The following is a 23,627-nucleotide window of genomic DNA, read 5'->3' as shown; positions in this document are numbered from 1 at the left end:
GCCTCCATCACTATGGCATGAAGAGCCCCACCATTGTTGATAGAACTTGCTATGTGCTCTCTAACCTTTTTGTGATGGACTTGACTAGTTTTGCTCGATACCCTTGCATGTATGTTTGCAAAGGGTCAGTCTCCTTGAAATATCTTACGATCCCTTAAGGATTTGTAAAAGAAAAGATATGTTAGAAAAAGTGTTTAACACGGAAATAAATAGTCATTTCAGCAAACACTTGATATACAATACAAGTTGTGATAAAGGGTCTAATATGATCTGTCATAATTAAAAATCTTTATATAATATTATTGTGGAACAAGACAACGAAACAACTATATATACTACCCCAAAAGCTCATCCAGTCATGTGTCACCTAGATATCTCTAGGATATTATGATGGTTGACACTCCGTACCATTATGTGAAGTTAGAAAGCCTCTAAAATAATTACCTGTATAATCTATTTTTAGTAGTTTTGTCTCTGCGTGATGATTATATATAACCTGCATCGACAAGGTCAAATCGACAACAAAAGCCAACTAGAATATGTGGATATATATGAGCATTACATCAAAATCTTGTTTATAGGTTTTGTCTATAACATATCTCACAGGTTATAGCCCTCTAGTCACCTCTTCCCTTAACGCCTAGAACCTATGCTTCTTTTTTATCAATTGCCCTCTTCGCTTTTTCAAATAAACCTTTACCCCTTTGGCTCTATCCTATCATGAGACCTCATCATTTCTTGAGGGACGATGAAAGGGATAGAGACATTGAAAAAGGGTTGAGAGAAGATGAATGAAATGAAGCATGAGTCTATGAAGAAGGGTTTAAGTAAGGAAAAAGTTGGGGGTAAAGCTACGAATACTATGAATGATGTCGAGGAGACAAAGTTATGATTGGACGAAAGAATGACAGGACGATGAGAAGCATTTAGGGCATTACAAGAAAAATTATCAAATAAGAAACTAAAAACTAAAAACTAGGGTATGGTTTTTAATAATAATAATAATAAGTATCATTAATATCATATAAAGTTTTAACTAAAAGATAAATGATAATTAAGATAGTAATCAACCATAATGATACATATAAGATTTTGCAATGATAAGCATGCTAACTTAAATTTAAATGGACAAATGAAAAGATTAATTATTTTGAGGAATACATAATGTCGCCAATACTCAAATACACTCATGAAAAAGATCCTCACTAATTAAAATACAAACAAAAAAAGACGGCCTTTTTTTCCTCTCCTCTCTCTCTCTCTCCTCACCCCCTCCGCCGCCGCTGCCACCGAAGCATGACCAGCTCCTCCGCTCCTTCTCGCAAGGTTTGTCGCGGTCGTGGTCGTCGACCTCCTCCTCCTAATTCTCTTCCGATCTCTGCTCCTCCTCCTGTCTTCCGGATCTCCCCTTCTTCCTGTTCCAAAGTTTACCTAATTTGGTGATCCTCTCGCAGTCTCTGAGCAAGATCGCGTGCAACAGGCTCCAGAAGGAGCTGGTGGAATGGCAGGTCAACCCCCCCGCCGGATTCAAACACAAGGTCACCGATAACATCCAAAGGTTGAGTCTTGAGCCTTGCCCTCCCTTTTTGTCCGATTGTTGGTTCGTTGGAACCTAATTTTTGCCTGATTTCCTGTTCTTTTGGCTTAAAGATGGGTCATCGAAGCGATTGGCGCGCCGGGGACGTTGTACGCGAACGAGACGTACCAGCTTCAGGTCGATTTTCCGGAGCATTATCCCATGGAAGCCCCGCAGGTGATGAGTTCTTTGGATTTTGTCGATGAAGGTTTCGTCTTTTAGGGTTTCTTGCGATTAAGTTTTTGTTTATGGGTTTTGATCAGGTCATATTTCTTCATCCCGCGCCTCTTCATCCGCACATCTATAGCAACGGGCATATCTGTTTAGGTAATTCTTATTGCACTTGATGTTAAGGTGGATCATGGTTTGATCGAAAATTTTGTTGTTATTATTCTTGCAAATGTAGTGTAACGAAGTATAACTGTATATTATGTTCTCATGGTGGTTCCTTTCTTCAATGGACAGTTTGAACTTTTATTCTGTTGGAAGCTGATTTGATTGTTGGAAGTATGGATCTTTATAATGGGTTTTTTAATGAATGATGCGTGCATCTTTTTGTTAATTACTTTGCTCAGTTACAGGATTCTGATTTCATATAGTTAATTCTGTCAGTATTACATATTCACTCTATTGCATGCCTCTATTGAGTAAAACCATGTCCGCTTCTAGGATGCAATTTTTTCATCTTTTTGTCCGCTTCTAGGAAAAAAGGTTCTGATAACTAAAGAACAATGCTAACTGGTGTGTATCCAATAAAAGCAACTGCATATTTTGTCTGGTTTCTTTGCTGAAGCTCATTTTGGTTTCCACATAGATATTTAATTTGTGAGGAATCTTATATAGACTTAGGAAGTTTCAAGGACTTGCAATTTATTTATGATGCATATCATGATGCACATTTTTAACATAGAGAATAATACGAAGTAGGATCGCCGTTTCGGATACCAAACTTGTTTCGGTGATCTGGTCAGACCGGTGTACCGGTTAATATTGGTATATTGTGTGTCGGTACACTAGTATGTATCAACGCTTTGGAGAGAAAGAAAAAGGAGAAGAGGAAGGGCAGGTGGAGGAAGATGAGGAAGAACGAAGGAGGAAGAGGAGGGAGAAGAAGGAAGAAGAAGAAACGATGGTGGAGGAGAAGGAAGAAGACCAGGAGGAGAAGAAGTGGGAGTGTACCTGTGAAGAAGGAATGTGGCAGCAGCGGCAACAACTTTGAATGTGAGAAGAGGGCTCCCATTTGTGAGCCCTAGTTTGTGTTTTAGGTTTTTCTCTTTTAATGCTGAGTTGGATGGGCCCCACCACTATTTTTGGTTTTTTTCAAATTTTTTTCTGAGTTGGATCAGGCTGCCCGAAACAGGGATTGTCCGCGTATTAGTTCATGCCCGAACTGGTACGTACCACCCATTTCGTACCATTTTGGGTGGTACAACAATCCTTGATAGGAACTATCCTGATAATTAAATTAGACCAGGCTGACCATCTTATTCTTGTAAAGCATGACGAGTTTGAACTTCATATGTTGTCTATTAAGCATCATCAACTCTTTGAGGGAGTTGTACCATTGTATCGAGCCTCCAAAATTGGAAAATCAATGTTAGTGTGACTAACTTAAGTTCTAGTTTTTCAATATATCTTCGCAATGCAATATAATAGTTGTTTTTCACTTTTCTTGCTTTCATTTTTCCTATTATGAGGTTTGATGAGACAGAATGAGTTTCAGATTTGCACTAGATTAAAGGATTATTATCTGATGATTTTGGTGGGATCAGATTGCTGGTTTGGTTTCGCAAGCGAGAAATGGACTAAAAATCATGAATAGTGGTAAAAACATTAATACATAACAGGAGATGGGCATATAGGAAAATAGGGAACTCATGAATAGTGGTATTGCAGAATCAATGAATCACGTGTGGTGTACACTCCAGGTAAGGAGTAAGTACTGAAAAATAATGAATTTTTCAAGAAAAACCACATGTACATGCCTTCAGGAGTAAGTAGGGAGCGGGTTTTGATGTTTTGTTGGTATTTGATGAAAAAAATTTTAAACTGTTTTGAAACAAATCTTCTCTTAAGCAAAAACTATTTGGGAACTGGTATACATTGTAATGTAGGGAGTGGGTTTTGCTATTTGGAGCAGAAGTTGTTGTTAAACTGTAATTTGTATTGCTGCTGGCGCATAGATACTGGTCTTTTTTAAATTGCTCCAACTATGATAGAGTTTATTATTAATGATGCATACAACCTATAAAATGGATAGTGACTGCTTGAGTTAACCAGGTGTCCTAGGCCAGAGGCATGCGAAGTTCTGCATTTCATTATTAATGCCACGCTATAGCCCACCACATTTGCAATAATTCACACATTCTCCCAAAATCACTAAGGTTTTTGTAGCATATAAGTCCATGGTGGAGAAAAGAAGCAAGAAGATATATATGGATGTGAAAATTCATCACAAAAGTGAAAATTTCAATAGCACGTCATTCCATACATGCATTTTTGCATGAGCAACACCACGTGGAACAATTGATTTAATGAGATGATCTAGGAGCATTTAACTGCTTGCCAGCGAAAAGGTGAAATGGGATTATCATAGTGGGCTCATAAAATTTTTTAAATAGGTGCAACCACCTAAGGGTAAAGAAATCTGGAATATTATTGGAAGATAATAAAAAGTTCAGAACTGTGCAACAGGAATAATACAATAAAAAAACTTGGTGTATGGTGATTACAACATATTAATGGCTGCAGCATGCTATAAGCATTTATAATTATTAGACATGATTAATAAGGAGGAAGTAGGAGGCTCGGCCGAACTAGATGTGCTGAAATCTGAAGACTGGATGTAGCTCTCTAGAAAAGGCACCTTGGACTTCTATGTGCTTTGAAAAAGAGAAAAAAGAAATATACAGTGTTTGTAAATGTTGATAAGCACTTCTTTAAATGGATCCTTGATGGGTAAATGCTTGTTCATCATGATCGTGTATTATTTCTATTAGTTAGAAATATCACTGTCAATCGCTCTCCACAACAAGTTGCTGAGCATCTGATTGTCTCTTTCTGATATGTGGATTTCTCATTCATGTGCAATCTTTATTTATTATGCACTAAAGTTTGTTGATTTGAAGTCGCTTTAGAACCCTATAATATTGTACTTCTGGTCATACTTCTAGTTTATCCCTTTGCTCTGTATCTCATTGTCATAATGATTTTGCTGTTATTGATATTCTTGTAAGTTGGAAGTTTAGGATAGTAAGTTAGTTTACTGGAATTAAGTTTAGATTGTGCAACTAACTGATTAACTAGTGCTTTTTGTTAATGTCATGGGTTCGAGGTCAAAGTTACCAAGACAGAAATCGTGCCCTCTGTTAAGAAGTGATATTAGGAATTCATGAAGTTAATGGGCAAGGCTGCTTTGGCATGTTCTTTACGAAATTGAAAAAACAGCAAGAAATAATAGTAAAATTATGATGAGGAGCTTTAATTTTGTGCAGAAAGATGAACTGAAGCACGTTGGTAACATTGTCCTGAATGATGTCCAAATTTCTATACCACACTTGTCTGAGTTCAAACAAGAGGCCAGATGTTGCACTGTTTCTTTTAAACTATTTGAAGCCTATAAGATGTGTACCAGTAAAATCATGGCTTAGGAGGTTACTCCTAGAAGGAGTTTGTCAGGACAATTTAGAGTTTAAAGATCAGCGTAATAGTTGCCAATGAGCACACTGAATGTGCACACTACTGAGAAAATGAATTGAATAGTGTTGCATAATGCATTCCTTGCTTGGAAAAAAAAGAGAAGAAGAATCAGGCGTTTAACCGACATTATAATTATGCCTGTTTTATACAAAAGCATGGACATCCAAGTCTTCGACCAGCTTAATTCTTGAACAGCTTGCTCAGTGTTACACATTTCTGCTGGGAAATTCAAATAATAATATAAATAGCACAGCATAGATCTGTATGTATCTCCCAGAAATAGCATCCTAATTTTCAATATTTACTGTGTTGAGAATTTCCCTCTAATAATTCCATTATTGGCTGGCAGATATACTCTATGATTCTTGGTCACCAGCAATGACTGTGAGTTCTGTTTGCATCAGCATTTTGTCCATGTTATCAAGCTCAACTGCAAAGGTAGCTCACCGATACATCCCTGCGTATCACTTGTCACCTACCTATCCCATTATTATAGTTGTATGACTGACTGTGACTGAAACACGTTTCCATGGTTGCAGCAACGTCCCGCTGACAACGATCGATATGTGAAGAACTGTAGGAACGGTAGGTCGCCAAAGGAGACCAGATGGTGGTTCCACGACGACAAAGTGTGATTAACTGGCAATGCTTCTCCAATTGCATAGCTGACGCCCTTGTGAAGGATCCATCATACTCCATTGCCTTCAATGCAGGAGTATCAGGTGATCCTAATCAAGGGTTTGCGACTGTGCCAGTTAATGCGCTGTGGGTACTTGTAAAGAAAAGTAGTAGTATGAATCTTGATATATCATTAGCACTAATAAGTCTATATAGAACTACTATTTGACAAGTACTTGCTAACTTATTAGACCAAGCATTACTGAACTGGGATTTAATCTCTATTTCTGATGAAATTGCTCTTGGCACCTGGTGTTATCCTAGTGTCCGATAGCTTGCATCTATCATGCCTTGCCTTGGTGTAATGGTCGCTTGTGCTTGTTAGCTTGTATCCATAGTCCAAATGTATGCATGTTGTGTTGAAATCTTGCCATTGTGTAGATTGTATCAGAAGGGGAGAATGATCAGGAAGCAATTGTGTAGTTTGTATAAAGCAATGCAAAGGGGGCATTGGCCTACCCTGTTTCATATAAAAGGTTAAGTGGAAGGTTCCAAATTAGGATGGTTAGGAAATTTATTTGTGCTTAGTGTTTGATTCTTGTTAAATTTTAGTTGTTGAGTGATATTCATGGTGGCTTCAAAAAAATGTATTGGCAATGAGCTAAGTACATATTTTTTTGGAATGAGACTTGTCATGGGTATATTTTTATTAATATTAACAGTTTCAGCTTGTTTACTATTGTTTTTGAGTTTATTGAATCTGTGTTTACTGATTTGAATGGGTGGAATATGTCTCTATTGTTTTTCACCCCTATTGAGGATTGGAAGGATTCATTTGCCTAATTACTTTGATTGGCCTTTCCTATCTGCCAGTTTTACAGCTCCTACTTAATTTATGATCATTTCTTTTTTAGTTAAAAAGAAAATACGATCATTCACATAAGCGTTGCCTCTCATTGGTGGTCAGCCATGGGTCCCAGTCCCTGCCAGCAATAGGAGGGCTTTGTACCGTGTGTTCTCGCTCGGCGGGGACACGGGAGCGGTCAACGTGGCTCGGCACCTCGGACGTGTGGGCGAGAACTCTCCGTAGCCGTCACTGATGTTGGCGCACGCGTCGTTAGCCCACTCACACCGAGCCACGTCAAATATCCTGATGTGGCACCGCTCTATTGGCGAGACATGGCTTATTATTATTATTATTATTATTGTTCCTAAGAAAAACAACGGTTTCTCTTCCCGTTCGTTCTATACGCACCCCACGGAAACTATAACGATTGGAGAGCAAGAGAGGGTCCCATGTGTTCAGTAGCGGGTGGGTCTTCGGGTTTGGATGAGTCAGGTACAAAAAGTATTCGCCTTCGACCGCGGAGGTCAGACGGCAACCGCCGTTTACTTTTGACGTACCGTTAACGATGGGTTGCGGTCGGCCACCGCGATACGTTCGGAAACTTCCACTTCGGCGTCAAAATTGAAAACCCTCGGCGAAGGATTCACGAACGTTTGCGCTTTCCCACCCGATTCGGAGGATCTTCAGAGCTCGGGTGCGCATTCTAGGGTTTCTTGATGATGGAGAGCGCCGGTGAAGTCGGTCCGAGGAGGAGGCGGTGGAGCTGGGCCGTGGGGGCGCTGATTGCCGTCCTTCTCGCCACCGCTGCGACCTCCAGGAATTCCCCTAAGAGCCCTCTTTTCGGGATCACCAACAAGCTTTGCCCGTGCACCGTAAGCTTTCCTCTGTGTCCCTTATAACCGTTCTTGATGCCGTTTCTCCTTGGAAATTGATGCGAGACGGAGTCTTGGTGATCCGGACTTACGAATTTGATTAGTTCGATTTTTTGTGTTAAGCAATGAGTCGAAGTGTGAATTTTTTTTCTCAGGGTTCGAGGAAGTACACAGGCATCGTGGAAGATTGTTGTTGTGAGTACGAAACCGTGGATGCTCTTAACAAGGAAGTGTTGCATCCCATACTACAGGAGCTTGTCACTACCCCATTCTTTCGATATTTTAGGGTAACTGGCTGGTAGCTTTGATGCACCTCGTGGTTACTGTTTATTCCGTCTTGGTCTCACTTCTTTTACAATTTGCATTTGGGTATGAAGTCACCGAGGGGTTCTTGATTAGAAGTTGATTGATACATGTATGTGGGAGAAACTTGATTTCTGGTATTTTTCGTCGTTGTGTTACATCCGTCGTTCTTAAGAATTGATTGATTCAATAATATGATTTTGAAGTACTCAACCAAATGAAAGAAAAAAAATTGTGAACTTAATTGTACTAGAAAGAGGGAGGTGCTGAATTTTTATCTGAGCTTATCTTCTGTTAAAGAAATATTCTTGATCTTTTTCATTTTATATAGAATTGGTATTGTCTTTATTACCGGTTTATGATTTTTTCATGTCGTTAGGACAATCAAGATAAGTAGATAGTACATGACAAGATAGAGACAAACCCCCTTCCCTTTCTCTATCCCACTTTGCCACCCTTCTCTCTCTCTCTCTCTCTCTCTCTCTCTCTCTCTCTCGCTGTGTTACTTTCTCTGTCTCTCTCTCTCTTTCTTTTTTTCCTCACCTCTTTTCTGTGTGTTTGTCTGGATATTTATGAGGATGATGATATTCCAGTATCATTTTAAAGAGAATTCCACTGATAAAGTGAGATAACTAATACACAGAATTGATTCCTTGGAGAGGAAGGGAATGTCCGAAATAGATTATTACAAAGCTGACGTTCAAAAACCATTTCCCTGTCGTCCGAGTCTCTTGTAGGTTTGGGCTAGTCTGGGGCCATGATTCACCATTTTTTGCTCTTTGTATTGGTCTAACTAGAAGGCATGCCCTTCTTACTCAACATATATCAAACAGGCATGGAAGTGAAACTGTGTACGTTGTTCAAATTCCTTTTTCTGTGTTTTATTTTTGTATCATCCAAAAATTCTGGTGCTTTCAAGTCAATCATGTCGGTCTTTTAGACATTCACAAGAAGTTATATCGTTCCCGTATCTACAATAAGGTTGGTTGGTTCTTAAGTTGAATATTCTTTTGTTGTGAAAGACAAATAATGCTAGCTATATTAACTGCCAGTTCCGAAGGCAGATCAGCATTGCAAAATTTTTATCTGACATCTTGGCTGTTGTTTCATATGTGACACTTTTGGAGCACTGAAGAAAATATTCTTATTTGCTCACCATGGTGCATTCAGACCCAAATGCAATCTTCATTTATGTTTACTGTAATTGATCTTCCACATCACCTATTGCTGTATATAGCTTTGAATTTGTTTCTTGTTCTTCTCCCCATGTGCTTCATACATTATTGGCATGTGGCATCATCCTAGAACCTAGTAGCATAGATGGAGTTTGATGTCTGCTAATAAGTTTTTACATCTGTTGAGGTTCCCATTACTTTTATATCTTACACTCTTTGGTGTATATAATATTTTCCTGCTAATATCACACGTAACAAATAAAGTGTATACTGATGATAGAAGAGCTAGGTCATGATGCCAATTTTCTGGAGATACTGTTTTTTTGTGGCTTTTGTAGTCTGAGTTTTCTGTCTCAGATCATTAGATCTTTTAGAAGGTTAGAAAAGTGCATGCTTTCTTTTATGAATGGCATAATAGACTTTTGCAAGGTTACAATGAGACAGCATAAACACAGTTAAATTTGATTGATGTTGTAATGTTGTTATATTTGTTTTTAGTCTCCTATTTGTCCGGAAAGATCATTTGAAATGATTAAGCACAAATATTTTAGTTGTTGGAGACATAGGCTGTTTTCTTTTGTTGTATTTTATTATTATATTGGCTTGATTGAGATGCCTGCATGAATACTTGTCTTCAGTGCTTGGCATCTTATCCATTTCTCTGTTTGACTATATTGACTCTCATATCAGTTTGCAAGATCATCTCAGATGGCAATATTTTTCCAATACTTGTCAAGCATTGCTGGACAAATTTTCTCAAACATCTGATTCTATTTGAATAAATGATGCAATATGCCAACTAAAAAATGTGTCTTCTTTGTGCTTATTTCAGTTATAATTTTAGCTACATGTAGTTGATCTATATCTTTGCTGTGTCTTGGAAGGTCAAGTTATGGTGCGATTGCCCATTCTGGCCTGATGATGGCATGTGCCGTCTTCGGGATTGCAGTGTCTGTGAGTGTCCAGAAAGCGAGTTTCCAGAACCTTTCAAGAAACCTTTTCATGGACTTTCTGCTGATGATCTAAAATGTCAAGAAGGAAAACCACAGGCTACTGTTGATCGCACACTAGATAGTAAAGTTTTCAGAGGGTGGATTGAAGTTGACAATCCATGGACCTATGATGATGAGACTGATAATGGTAGGACAACTAGCATGGTTGATGCCTCGTTTAGTTTCTGAGTGATTCTCGTTGCTGTAGTTTTTGACTGATCATTGATATCTTCATTAATTACTTACATGTTTATTGGTGCAGCTGAGATGACATATGTTAACCTTCAGCTAAATCCTGAACGCTACACTGGCTACGCTGGTCCTTCGGCCAGGCGGATATGGGAAGCCATTTATGCAGAAAATTGCCCAAAAGGTTAGCTCAATGCAGAGTAACTTTCTAAGCTTGATGTAGTTGCATTTTTTTCTGTGTGACCAACTTCTGCTGCACATTATATATGCTTACATGCCTAATTCCTATTAGCTTCATCTGGATTGTGATGAGTTACCTTTCCTACCTAATAATTTTACCTGACTGTTTTTAGTATATTTGTTCGCAAGTAGTTTCACATGTGAAAGTGAGTCTCTGTTTGAATTCTTACATGGCCTTGATCATCAGTATCATAGTTACATCATACTTCTTGTTTATGATTTTGCAATTGTCATAACTAAGCATTTCATGCTTGCAAGGCTACTATGGCAGTGTAAGCTGTTGATGTTCTTATGGTGCATGCTCATTTTTTCAGATCCATCTGGAGAATTCTGCCAGGAGAAAAGAGTCTTGTACAAGCTGATTTCAGGATTGCATTCCTCCATCTCAATTCACATAGCTTCTGACTATCTTCTTGATGAAACCGACAACTTGGTATTTCAATCTCAGTCATATTTATGTTGGTTTTAGGTATGAACTATTTTCTAGTTTTTGGTGACACTTATATTTTTTCCTTGATGACTGCAGTGGGGTGAAAATCTTGAGTTGTTGTATGATCGTGTATTAAGACACCCAGAACGTGTGAGAAACTTATACTTCACCTTCCTGTTTGTTCTTCGGGCAGTGACAAAGGTAATTTGCTTGCATGTTGCAGTTTGCTCCCCTCCCTTTTCTAAGAATGCACTAAACACTTTGCAGTTAGTGCCTATAATTTTACTTTAATTTAACATGATTATTGCAGTTTCCTTAAAGGTCTCCTTTCTTTTTTGTTCCTCACTGGATCTAGCCATAATTTTCGTTTGTCATTCTCTCTAAATTTGGATTTAAACATGTCATCTACAGATATAGCAGTTATTAAAAACTAAAAAATATTACCGTTTGTACTCTATTATATTTATCAACATGAAATGCTTTGATCTCCACTTCTTTTTTGAAAAATTACAATTGTAACCCATGGTGTGGTATTACAAGACAAGAGTATCCCTTATATGTTCAACAAGGAACAAAGTACAATTCGGAACAAAGTGATTTAAGGATGAATCACCATTGTAGAATGTCGGAGAGCTTTTTTCCTTAATACCTATATGTTTTATTTACTAATAACGAATTTTCCTTTAAAATTTTGAATGTTTTATTTACTGCAAGGTTTGGTACTTTTTTATCCTAGTTTAGATGTAATGATGTATGATTATTTTTCACTAAATTAAACTTTATCTTTTTGCTTTTCATACTCCTACCTATAAGAATACCTTCTTCTTGACTTCTTTTTTCATGTCTACTAGAGTTTGGAACCCATAGTTTTGTCATGGATCAACTTTACCCAAATTGGCGAGAACTACATTGGCACTGTTTGTTTCATTGTTTAAATTTTGTGATGCGAAACTGAACTATGCTTCTGTATGTTGCTAATTTGTTGATATTGGTGCAGGTGCACAAGAGTCTATTTCTGGCATCTATTAGTTTTCTGCTACTTATAAAGTTCACACATTTTAGGCTTCTATGCTTCATTTGTGCATCTATCCAACAGCATTCTTCTTTTTTATGTCTCAAGGCTGCAGATTATCTAGAACAGGCTGAATATAACACAGGCAACATGGAAGAAGACCTTAAAACACAATCATTAGTGAGGCAACTGGTCTACAACCCCCAATTACAAATTGTTTGCCCACTACCATTTGATGAGGCTAAACTATGGCAAGGTGAAAGTGGACCTGAACTAAAGCAACAGATTCAGCGGCAGTTCAGAAACATTAGGTTTAAATCTTAAACCTGATATATCATGACTCTAAAAACTGAAACCGACAAACTTACCATGTCCATGATCAATTGCAGTGCATTGATGGATTGTGTTGGATGTGAGAAATGCCGCCTTTGGGGAAAGCTTCAGGTTCTTGGTCTTGGCACAGCTTTAAAGATTCTGTTTTCTGTGGATAATGATAACCTCATTAATCAGCAGGTATGCCTTTTTCATATCTATTGGTTATGCACTAGGATAATGCTTATATTCAGTTGTAAGCAAATTTGGGATTAATGTTGGTTTTTTGACTCATCAGTTATGACATAGCAAATAGGATATGAGACATCAAGCTCCAGATTTGTCCCTCTTCATTATCTAAATGTGGCTTGCTTCTGATTTTCCATGCCATTTTTATAAACTATGATTGCAGAGACAAAAATAGGTCAGCTATGTTGTTTGTTACTTTGATGAATGTTAAGGAGTACATGATTATGTGGTTTTCAAAATAAAAAGAAACTTCGGAGTTAGTTCTTTGATGCAAACAGAGGAAAAAAATGTATTCTGGTGCTAAAGCACCAAATTCCATGGAATGGGCAATATTAAACAACTTAAAAGTCTTAATTTGATACAGAATATTATCTTTTTATTAATTTTTTAGTCTTTTTCTTAGGTCTTTTGGATTTAGTATTTTTTGTATAATGATTACTTTTAAGGAATGATTCAAAATGCATAGGCCACATTGATGACAGCTCCTTCTTGTTCTTTCAGCTCCAGCTTCATCGAAATGAAGTTATTGCTTTGGCAAACCTTTTAAATAGGCTTTCGGAATCTGTTAAATTTGTCCATGAGAAGGGGCCATATGTTGAGAGAATCATGGAGAAAAAGATTTCTTCATATACCAGCAAGAGTAGCTAGTGGGCGACAATAACCAAGAATTCTTGTAGTAAGATTTCTTTATCCCCTACTGTCCATACGAAATATTGCATTGGGCTGGAACTCAATCGTATCTTCACTTTTAAATTGGAGAATGCTTATTATGTTATTTCTATGAATGCTATACATTTAGAGCATTGCAGTGGTAGTGATGCTGAGCACCCTACCAATCAATTCTGAGGTAATATGGGGAGATCAAGGACTTCATGGCATTGAAAGAAACGAAGACGTAAAAATTTTCCATACAAGGCTGAGTGCTAGCATTCAAGACCGAGGCATCTCAACTAAGAACAATATTGCTGCCAAGCTTCAGATGTATTCACCAGCTAAGTTGAAGTGCTTATGCTGCATACAAACTAATTGTTACAAATTACTTGCTGAAATATATCATTTCTATATGTTTCTAAACCTACAAAGAGCAATTCCTGTATAATTGAGATATTGCTGATTGCACACCATACATGATTATTCTTTGCATGATTTTTTTGGGAATTGCCATTTTGTTTCAAGTTGGGTTTAGATGAGTAAAAGGGTTTAGTAGTGATGTTTCCACTGCTAAACGTTTACCTTGAGATGATTTGAATAGCTAAATTCAACTTTCATGGTTACAAAAGGAAGTCTTTGATCGGTACCAAATCCAACACACCAATATATAAAGATTTCTCCACAATAGCTAAACTCGATACCAATCTTAAGTTTCTGAGATTTATCTTGTGATAGCTTCAGACACAAGACTTGCAGGTTTGAGAAGGATCAACGCATGCATTCAAACTTTTACAACCTAAATTGCAAATAAGCAATGAAGTGATGCTACAGCCTGCCCTCTTGGTTAAAAGTAATATTGCTGGACTCCATTCTGAAATTACCCTTCATGTTTGAGTCTAGAGAGCAAGGTGAATGGACCAAGCTCAATCTTATCCTAAAATCATGCTTAGTGTAAGCGTCACTATTTGTCGAACTTTGGTGTCCATATCCTAAAGTCAATTTGCAAAAGGTCTAGCCCAGCCCGTATTGTTGATGTATATATAATTAAGCTTAATTCTGTCAATCACTTGGGTAAGCATGAATATATACTAGGAAAGTTGAAAGGCCACACCCCAGCCTTCCTTTAGTTGAAGTTAAGACCGGTACTGGAATACAATTTCACATTCATACAGATGGGAATACAACCATCACATAACCAAATATTATCCAACTTGTCTTCCTGTTCCATCAGAGCAAAAGATTTCAGATTATCTGAATGTTTCTTATGCTTGTGCTGAGGATGAACAGTATTTGAGCTATATGACTTTGACAGTTTTTTCATGCATGAAACATTGATTAACCATATATAGGTGACAAAAAGTGAGATTGTCAAGGAGTGAAGGGGGGGGTGGAAATGGACATGGATTCACTCATGCTAATTTTCCAAGACTTGAATGAAGGAGTAGCTAGATGAACAGAGAGGATGGGAAATAGAGTCCATTTTTTTCCATGTATTTGACCCCTCCAGCTGTTCTTGTTTTCAGAGAGAAATGTGGTCAGGTCAGAGTTGTAACTCTTGCAGTCATGAAGGAAGCAAGGAGGAAATGAACTCTTTGTTTGTCTCAAAATGAATGGACTCCCCCCATCGATGAAAGTGCTGTTGCACCGTGGGATGGAAGACAATTAAGTTTCCCAACTTGGTACCTGGACCTGCACTGATGATGCTGACCATTCTCAAACACAGGAAGAGTGTCATATTTATGACCCAGAAGTTGGCTTCCAGGAAACTTAATGGCACACCATGGGAAGTTACAGTTGTCAGACAGCTATCTGTCCATTGCATAGTTGGATATATGTAATCCAAGTCAAACTGCCCTGCATACAACTCACTTCCTTTATCAAGAAAGATGTTCTTGTTTCAGCTTTTGGTATTCTGCACTGGAAAATAAACTTCATGTGACTGTATGAGGTTGATTTTGCCTTTCTGATATATCCCATTTAATGTCATTTCTGTTGCATTTTGCACAGTCTATTATGTGTATGTGAATGGCAAAGTCATTCACCAGACAAGTATAGAATAATGATCAATTTCATATTCAGATACTCTGCCAACAAAAGGATAACATTATCACAGGCTTTCTTTTGTGCCACACAGTCATATTGGCACTGTTTAGAAACAGGAAGCAGTCTGATTTCATGTGCTCTGCTGGTTGCATGCTGTAGCCTAATAGTGTGATCAACAATATCATTTTATTTGGAGAAATTGGAATCCTTTCTCCAATGTAAATTGCAGAATAGTTCTAATTGAGCCTTGAGGTGAATGCAAAACATGTATGTCATATATCAAGCTATTGAATATTACTAACTTGTCAATTAAGCTTTGCCAGAAACAGGGCAGTGCATCATCTGTTGCTTCTCGTGAGAAGGTGAGGGTGCAGTCACAAGAAGTATAAGAACCGAAGAGAGTCAAATTACAGAGAGAGGACATGTCACTGTTGTAGGCAGATGTTGCTTTCTGCTCACAGAGGTAAAAGATGCCATTCCCACCTTATGCCAACAACATCTGGTAGCTCTTTTACTTTCCCTGCCTCATCTTTCACTTTCACATCCCTGATTGATTCACGTGAGGGTGGCATGCAAAGCCATGCAAGGAGACCAGCTGTTTTGACCGGTGTGACACAAAGCTCCACTTGGAAATTCCATTTAAAGCACCATGTCTAGGCCACCATCTGCCTGTCATGTGTTTGTGTATGATCCCTTTGATGTATCAGTGTTCTTGTTCTTTTGGAAGGTGAAATCAGTCATAAATTGTTGGCAAATACATCATGAGAAATCCTTCTAACTATTCTCACTGCATGACATCATAGTTCATTTCAGGGGAGTTCCTCCTCCACATCTTGTGGTGCTGATCATCATCCACTCCCATCTTACATCACTTCAAACAATGTGATGATTAAGACAAGAGGATGAGGTTGAGAACCCAACATTTGTTGCAGGAAAAAGAGATACCATTTCCAAGGAAAGATTCAAGACACAAAACAAGAACAGGGTGTGCAGTTCTTGTTCTTGAACTGTGAGAGACATACACTTCAAGATGGCAGCATTACTGTGGTGAGATAGCCACTGCATCCAAACACACCTCTGCGACTCGGTGCATTAATGGGTGGAATCAATCAAAGCAAGGCCGGACCGCCGGTCCGGCCGGGTCCGACAGCAAACCCAAATGGTCCGAAAGACTTCCGACCCCCAGCCCTCACCTGCCTGGCACGTGACCGGAGGGCATCTGGGGGATCCTGCCACCGTCGGTAATCTCACCTCCCATCTTTCTCCATTCTTCTTCCCTCGGTCGCCCCAACTACAAAAACGCCCTCTGCTTTCTAGAATTGCATATAGACCCCTGTAGAAGCGGGATTCCTCCTGTCAAGCTTCATGATTCGTGCAAAAATCTGACGCATGATCTTATTGAATGATGAGGTTTTTGGAGCACTCATATGTATTCCTCCAAAACATAAAAACTTAATAGTATAATATTGTAGCTAATTTTGGTTAGAATTGATTCTAAAATCTTTTAAAACATTGCATAAAATCTTCTAAAATTAAGTAATATTTCATGGAACAAGGAATTATATGATCTATTGAACTGACAATAGCATTTTTTTATTTTAAATTTTAAATAATTTTAATCTCATTGGTAACCATGGTTTGCAATGGTTAATCTGAGTTTACTTGGATGCAGAAAGTGGAGATTTATGTTCTTGAAGGGATATATATATATATATTATATATATTATATATAAATAATATCTAAATATATGATAGGATAGGATGTCATAGTAAAATATGAAGAGGCAAACTATGCTATTTCCAAAATTTTGAAGGATGGATATGTAAAATCCGATACATATATATGCAATTTAGTACTTAAAGAAGAATATTGCAATTTGTGAGGGGCATAAAGTAAATAAGGGGGCTCGAATTTGGGGGGTGAGTGGAACTCTTGACAGCAACTACACAGAGACAGAGAGAGAGACGAGCGGAGGAAAGCCTCCAAGAAAACGCAAAGCCCGAGAACACCACCTTCCCCCTCTCATTTCTTGATCCTTGTCTCTTACACATTAGATAATCAAAACCAGAGTAGCCTGGGTGTGGGTGTGTCTTCTGCAGGGCAGGGTGCGGGCTTGAGAGATGCAGCAGCACCTCATGCAGATGCAGCCCATGATGGCAGCCTATGCCTCCCCGAACCAAGTCACCACTGATATCATCCAGCAGGTCTCCCTTTTCACCCGCCCCTCCTTCGGAATCCACTCTTTCAGTTTTGTAATGCAATGAATGTTAATGTAGTCCTTGTTCTTGTTGCTTGTGGCTAGTGTGAGGTAGCATTGGATGAATGGTCTTTTTGGTGTTGTCTTTTGTGTAGGCTGTTGGTTTTCCCTGCTCCCCGTTTCATACTTTTCATGTTGGGGCCGTGGTTCTTCGAGGGTTTGGTGGGAAATGGGTGTCTAGTCTTATTGGTTGTTTGTTTAGGCTCTTGTATTGTATTGCGATTCTTTTGAAAGATGGATCCTTTTTTTAATTTCTTGACCTGCTTTTGGGAAACAAGTTTGGTGCTTTAATGTTCCACTCAGAAAATGGTATGACTGTTTATGGTAGCTTGGTGAAGAACATCTGTTCTGGTGCATTTTTAAACGGAAATACTTGGTGTTTTGAGCAAAAATTGACCTGAAAGTCAGGTCTTTGATTGTTAACAGGGGAATAGTTCTTTCTTCTTCTAGGTTCCTTGGCTAAGCGTTCTTGTTTTGATGCATCTCAATCTTGGATTGATTTTTAGGCAACCAAGTTTGTGTTATGCTGGTCCTTTTGAAGACTAGTTTCTTTTTCCTTGCTCAGGCTTTTTGGTGGCAGAATTTGGATGGGTTGCTTTTCTTTTTATTTTCTTTCTTTTGGTGAATTTTTATGCAGGTTTCTTTTTTTCTTTTTTTGGTTCATTGGTTGGTCTTTTTGATCTTTTTTGTCTTGTAAATTTTTAAGCTGATTAATGCCATTTGTGTAAGATGGTGTTGAGTTCTTTGTTTGGTTCAGGGGGGCTTGGATTGCTTTATTCGAGGAAAATAGTGTACCATTAGAGCTATGTCTTTGTAAGTTGGGATTTAGTAGTTCGTTGGTGGGCAAGATGGGCTTCCTTCTTTAATTGTATGTGGCATGTATGCTTTTGGTTGTTTCACTGTTCAATGGATTCGTGTAGTTTTGTGGGGCTCTTATTTCATGAAGTTTGGTGGCTCATCATGCTATGTTATTTTCTTTTCTTTATTTTCCCATTTCACTTGTCTGTAAACTTGGTTAAGACTTTGTATCAATAAATCTCACTGTTGAGCTTCCATTGATCCTTCAATTTTTTTGTAGATTTATCATTTTGATCCACAATATGCTTGATGGTTTATTAAGTCAAGATCCTCCATTTGAAACATGATTGATAAACTACAATTTTGTCTTCTCCATATCTCTGTTAGCGGTATGTAAGCTGAAGTATTTGTTTGCTAGGGTTACAATCCAGCTTCTTGTTCTCTAGTTGTCTATTAACTTCAATTATGATGCTCGTCTAGTTGCCTTTTAGCCTGTTGTAAATATCTCATAAATATTATAGATTTTTTATATCATCACCCTTATGATCTACTAGAGTAAGTTGGAGACATGGTTTGGCAATGTAGTGTCAAAGATCTTGTTCTGATAGTTACATATTCCTTGTTTGATGTCTGCTTTGTATGTGAATCATAAATTCTATTATACTTTTTCTTATGTTAGGGATGACAATGAGGCTGGTGACTAAGATGTCGACTAAAACTGGTTACTTGATACATCATTTAAATCTTAAAGATAACATCTTATATAATAATTAGTCTTATCATTATACCATAATAGAATATTTAACTTTTATGGTTATATATATATATATATATATATATATATATATATATATATATATATATATATATACTTACATTCAATTATCATGAGCTAATGGATCAACTTGCTATTCGTACATATTGTTGAAATGCAAATACATAAATATTGAAGTTGACATGTTGCCTCTCTTCTTCCATGTTAACATGAACTCAATCAACTTGTCACATATGTCTTGAACTTATCATAGCTATCCATCAACAAACTGTGACCTGTAGTTATAGTAAAATGAACAATAAATTATATCATATATATAAATCATGTAGGTGTATATATCTTGCATGAAAAGTAAAATGTAAGATGCACTCCATGACCCATGCATTAGGCTGTCGTCTCAGACACATATATATATATATATATATATATAATCATACTAAATGATCACCTAAATTATCTTAAATGCATGAATGTACTTACCTTAATTGTCAATGATCTATTAGTTAATTCAGCTAACTCAACAACTTCTATTTACTAATTCCTCACAGCCTATGTTTTTCATAGCTTTTGAGAGATGATATTTGGTTAAATAGAAAAATAAGGGCCATTATTTTTTCATCATTAAGTGAATGGGGGCAAACCTTCATATTAGATTGGAACTTATGAAACCTCTTATAAATAAGAATTCAACTTTAGATTATGTGGGGCTATGGGCCCAATTCCTTTATTCTTGGTTTTGCTTTTGGGCTTAATTATCAAGCCAGCTAGTTCCTTATCATATTTGGCTTGAATTTTTGTAATCTTTTTCTTCTACGTCCTTTCACTTATTATAATAGTCTTTCTCACTTAGCTGTCTTGGTCAATGTTACCCTTGACAGAGTCCACCGACAGTAAGAACATTGAATTGTACAGATTTTTATTGAATTTGTGGAATGAATTTCATCTAAATCTTGACTTGCTATTTGCCTTTTTATACTGCAGTATTTGGATGAGAATAAGCAGTTGATTTTGGCTATTCTGGACAATCAAAATGCAGGAAAAGCTGATGAATGTGCTGAGTAAGTCCATTATCTGATGAATATGCAACATCAATGATTATCGTGATATGTTTTAGTAGATATATGTGATTCAGGTTGATACTTACATCCCATGATATTCCAATAGATAGAGATGTGCATGCCATTGGAAAGGAAATATTATGAAATAGACTTGTATTATCAATAGCTTTTTTTCTGTTCCGTTTTGTGCTTAACTACTTTTTCCACATGACAATGTGGATACATTTAAATTTCTATGAACTCATGGTTCATTGACAATAGATAAAACGAAGTAACACTTTGCTACTATTATGCTTTCTCACTATTTAGTTAAGAAAATAAGCAGACTTGCAGCATTTTATGTATGGATATTAATTAAGCAGACTTGCATACTGAACAGTATACAAGTGAAGGACAAATATTACTTTTGAGATGGACAAAATAAGATAAAAAACTGCTTCTGCTTTGTGAGATGAAAGATCAATTTTTTTTCCTGTAACATTATCAGGTTCAACTAACACCTCAGGGCATGTACTAAGAATCAGTACCATATAATACAATTTCTTGGTCCCTTTCAATCCTTCAATTATTTTCTCTATAGAAGGATAGTCATGCTTCTATCAGATCCAATATATTGGTTTAATACATGGTGAATACCGTGTGTGTTTACTTTTCTTGTAGTGTGTGCAAATTATATTCCTTTCTGTTATATTGCATTTATATTCCTGTATATAGAATGGTTTTAAACCTTGATATACACAATGGTCTCTATGATGTACTAACAGAGGATAAAGTGGAGTACAATTTGGAATTATTTGGACTGCATTTGACATTAGGGAATGGGAGAAGTGGAAGTACCGGGATTACTTAAATATAGAAGTTTAGATTTTTTTTTCAAAATTCTCATGAAATATGCAGGAAGTTGATGGTGATCATTTATGGTTAAGTGATATTCCTTGTGTTTTGAAAATAAATCTTATTTGCACATATGTAAATCATATTTTATGCTCCATTTCTATTACAGGAATCAAGCTAAGCTTCAGAGGAATCTAATGTACCTTGCTGCCATTGCAGATAGTCAACAAGTTCCGACCCTTGCTCAGGTGTGCATCATTTCCAACACTTTATTCCTGAAATCTTCTTTCCAACTCATCGTGTATACATGAAAATAACAACCATGAGAATTCTGATGTGATTGTTGGTTTTGTATTCAACTGGTTAATGTGCATTAGGATCATCCCTGAGTTTTTCATTTGCAGAATGATTTTCTACCATATACTTTCTCAATTCTTGAATAAACCATTTCTTGAACCACAAAATTTGATAGATATAGTCCAATTTGGCTAACAATTCATATTTAGTTTTTTATGTGATCTGGTTCACTTTTGATCCTCATATTTCTTTTAAAGAAAGCAACTTGGTTGGTGGTATTATTTAAAACCATTAATTGGTCGAATTGAATAGTTCTCTTCCCCTATACTTTGCAGTTTCCATTTATATATGTCAAGCACTATGCTCCTGAACATGTCTATGCAGATCTGTACTGTTATACATGGAAACACCATTTTATGTTGGTACGATATGAATGTACTGTCCTCAGTTATCTAACCATACGAATGTACTGTTTGTATTATTATTCCCAGATGGTTTTTTTTTCGAGTGTTTTTTAGTTCGAACTTACTAAATTACCTAATAACTTACTGGCCTTTCATTTAATTTAAATTATATTTTTGTTAACTGTTATTTTTTTTAGAGGAAGGTCCATGTTAGATTTAAAATAGAACATTGTAAACTTTTTTTTAGTGTAAACATGCAATAAATAGAGGTTCCATCACAATGAAATTCAAAGGCCACTTAGATTTGGTATGGTTCACTGGACAATGTATCTCTGTCCTACATGGGTTTTCCTTCCTGGTAGATCAATTAAACACGAGACATGAGACTAAGCAGCCAAAGAGTAGTCAGGCTTTAGTTTGTTAAGGGCGCAACTGTAGTAGTTCCATGATTTATTTGTTTTGAAGTGCAAAATGAAAGAGATTCATTAATATAAGACCTTTATTCAGAAAGCATCCGGAAAAGGAAGTTATGAAAATCATGATCTGGTCTAGGAAGACATGTTCTTTTTGTTTTTGGGTGCTAAACATCATCTTTCATCTTAGTGTGATCTATATGAAGACAAGTTGGGTTATGCATCTAAATGAGCAAAGTGCAATATGATGAAAGGTTATATAAAAGAAGAATATTAAGTTCCCCACTTTATCATGTTTGAATGAACTCCCACTATTGACTGTGGAACAGGTGAGGCCACTTTCAAACAGGCTAGACATCCGACCAAGAAAGTCAAATATTTTTTGTCATGTAAATTTTCCTCTGAACTTTTTTTTCCTTACCTTGTTTTTTTTTTTTAATGTTGCTTCAAAGCCATATATCACGTAAACACTGTGGGCTCTTCTGTGGAGAGAAATAGATAAGTGGATAAACATTTTAGTTGATGGGAATATCTACTTCTGACACCAAATATTCAAAATGGCTGCTAGTATATCTTTGTCAAATGCAAAAGTAAGAACTCTAAAAGTAAAATAAGTTAGCAATGGTCTAAATTATAATTTCCTGCACCAGTCCTTCACAAGGGTGAATCTTTTGGAAAGTCTTTTTCACCTTCTAAATTATAAGCTACGTGGCATTTCCAAATGTCAGGTTAAGATGATGAAAACCATTTTGGAACTTTGTGAAGACAACTTCACGAAGCTCCTGATTTTAGATCAGTGCAATTTTCATGCCTCATCATATTTATTTACCATCAGCAGTTTCCACCCAATACCGTCATGCAATCAGGCCCTCGTTATATCCCACACCAGCAAGCACAGCCCATGACTCCTCAGTCCCTTCTGGCTGCTCGATCCTCCATGCTGTATGCCCAGTCACCGATGTCGACCTTGCAGCAGCAGCAGCAAGCAGCACTGCACAGTCAGCTTGGAGTGGGCTCCGGAGGGAACAGCGGATTCAACGTGCTCCATGGTGAGGCCAGCATCGGAGGTAATGGGATGCTGGCAGCTGGAGTATTCTCCGACTTTGGCCGCAGCAACTTGGTGAAGCAAGAAGCTGGGAATGCATCATCCGCCGAAGGACGTGGAGGCAATCCAGGAAGGCAAAGTGGAGATGGCGCAGAGCCTCTGTACTCAAAGGGCTCAGAAGAGGAAGCAAACCAGTGAGTAGCCGTGCTAGTGTCAATCAACAACTTCAGGTTGGTACAAGGCTTAGGATGACCTGAAAATCTTCATGTTGGAACCTCCAAGTAAACATCGAGTTATGAATGCTGTAATGGTGGGTATTGATTCTGATGAGGTGCACTCCCATTAGATTTTTCTGTTTGTCCAGTTTGAGGAAAGATTAGTAGGGTAAGCAGGTTGTAGGTGTTTTGCTTAAAGACTTTGTGCTGATACCACTGTAGTGCTTGTAGGTTAGAGTATTTATTCTGTGTTGTGCTTTCAGCTATTCGGCATCTTAGTTTGGTTTTAATTCAAGTGTTTGTGACTGGAATGAGGTTGTGA

The 23,627-nt window shown here is 37.4% G+C and overlaps 3 protein-coding genes across 4 annotated transcripts; all 3 read left to right on the top strand.

The window, feature by feature from the left end:
* Window positions 1–1,174: 1,174 nt before the first annotated feature.
* LOC135648735 (probable ubiquitin-conjugating enzyme E2 16) lies at window positions 1,175–6,171 on the top strand. Its single transcript, XM_065166653.1, has 6 exons — window positions 1,175–1,326; window positions 1,455–1,558; window positions 1,651–1,753; window positions 1,840–1,903; window positions 5,625–5,713; window positions 5,815–6,171. Exons 1-6 carry the CDS (start codon window positions 1,297–1,299, stop codon window positions 5,908–5,910), a joined length of 486 nt encoding a protein of 161 aa, XP_065022725.1. The 5' UTR covers window positions 1,175–1,296; the 3' UTR covers window positions 5,911–6,171.
* A 1,140-nt stretch (window positions 6,172–7,311) lies between these two features.
* LOC103997581 (endoplasmic reticulum oxidoreductin-1) lies at window positions 7,312–13,660 on the top strand. The gene is made up of 10 exons (XM_009418849.3): window positions 7,312–7,612; window positions 7,768–7,899; window positions 9,975–10,230; window positions 10,345–10,455; window positions 10,826–10,944; window positions 11,038–11,142; window positions 12,062–12,264; window positions 12,343–12,466; window positions 13,016–13,190; window positions 13,314–13,660. Exons 1-9 carry the CDS (start codon window positions 7,457–7,459, stop codon window positions 13,160–13,162), a joined length of 1,353 nt encoding a protein of 450 aa, XP_009417124.2. The 5' UTR covers window positions 7,312–7,456; the 3' UTR covers window positions 13,163–13,190; window positions 13,314–13,660.
* Window positions 13,661–17,171: 3,511 nt separating this feature from the next.
* LOC103997580 (GRF-interacting factor 1-like) lies at window positions 17,172–23,616 on the top strand. 2 transcript variants are annotated; one of them, XM_009418846.3, is made up of 4 exons: window positions 17,172–17,413; window positions 20,021–20,097; window positions 21,101–21,179; window positions 22,881–23,616. In XM_009418846.3, the coding sequence occupies exons 1-4, from the start codon at window positions 17,330–17,332 to the stop codon at window positions 23,286–23,288; spliced, it is 648 nt and encodes a 215-aa protein (XP_009417121.2). In that variant the 5' UTR covers window positions 17,172–17,329; the 3' UTR covers window positions 23,289–23,616. The 2 variants fall into 2 exon arrangements, with proteins under 2 accessions (XP_009417121.2, XP_009417122.2); XM_009418847.3 differs by having other exon boundaries at window positions 17,176–17,413; window positions 22,884–23,616.
* The last annotated feature ends 11 nt before the right edge of the window (window positions 23,617–23,627 follow it).

Source organism: Musa acuminata, chromosome BXJ3-9 (assembly GCF_036884655.1).
Source record: "Musa acuminata AAA Group cultivar baxijiao chromosome BXJ3-9, Cavendish_Baxijiao_AAA, whole genome shotgun sequence".
NCBI classification, from domain to species: domain Eukaryota; kingdom Viridiplantae; phylum Streptophyta; class Magnoliopsida; order Zingiberales; family Musaceae; genus Musa; species Musa acuminata.
This window is presented reverse-complemented; position numbering and strand designations above follow the sequence as displayed.

Coding starts and splice junctions, on each gene's coding strand:
- LOC135648735 (XM_065166653.1), top strand. CDS start 1,297: ATGACCAGCTCCTCCGCTCCTTCTCGCAAG. Junction 1,327..1,454: donor CCTCCGCTCCTTCTCGCAAG/GTTTGTCGCGGT, acceptor ATCCTCTCGCAG/TCTCTGAGCAAGATCGCGTG. Junction 1,559..1,650: donor GTCACCGATAACATCCAAAG/GTTGAGTCTTGA, acceptor TTTGGCTTAAAG/ATGGGTCATCGAAGCGATTG.
- LOC103997581 (XM_009418849.3), top strand. CDS start 7,457: ATGATGGAGAGCGCCGGTGAAGTCGGTCCGAGGAGGAGGCGGTGGAGC. Junction 7,900..9,974: donor CATTCTTTCGATATTTTAGG/GTAACTGGCTGG, acceptor GTGTCTTGGAAG/GTCAAGTTATGGTGCGATTG. Junction 10,456..10,825: donor TGCAGAAAATTGCCCAAAAG/GTTAGCTCAATG, acceptor TCATTTTTTCAG/ATCCATCTGGAGAATTCTGC.
- LOC103997580 (XM_009418846.3), top strand. CDS start 17,330: ATGCAGCAGCACCTCATGCAGATGCAGCCCATGATGGCAGCCTATGCC. Junction 20,098..21,100: donor AAAGCTGATGAATGTGCTGA/GTAAGTCCATTA, acceptor TTTCTATTACAG/GAATCAAGCTAAGCTTCAGA. Junction 21,180..22,880: donor AAGTTCCGACCCTTGCTCAG/GTGTGCATCATT, acceptor ATTTACCATCAG/CAGTTTCCACCCAATACCGT.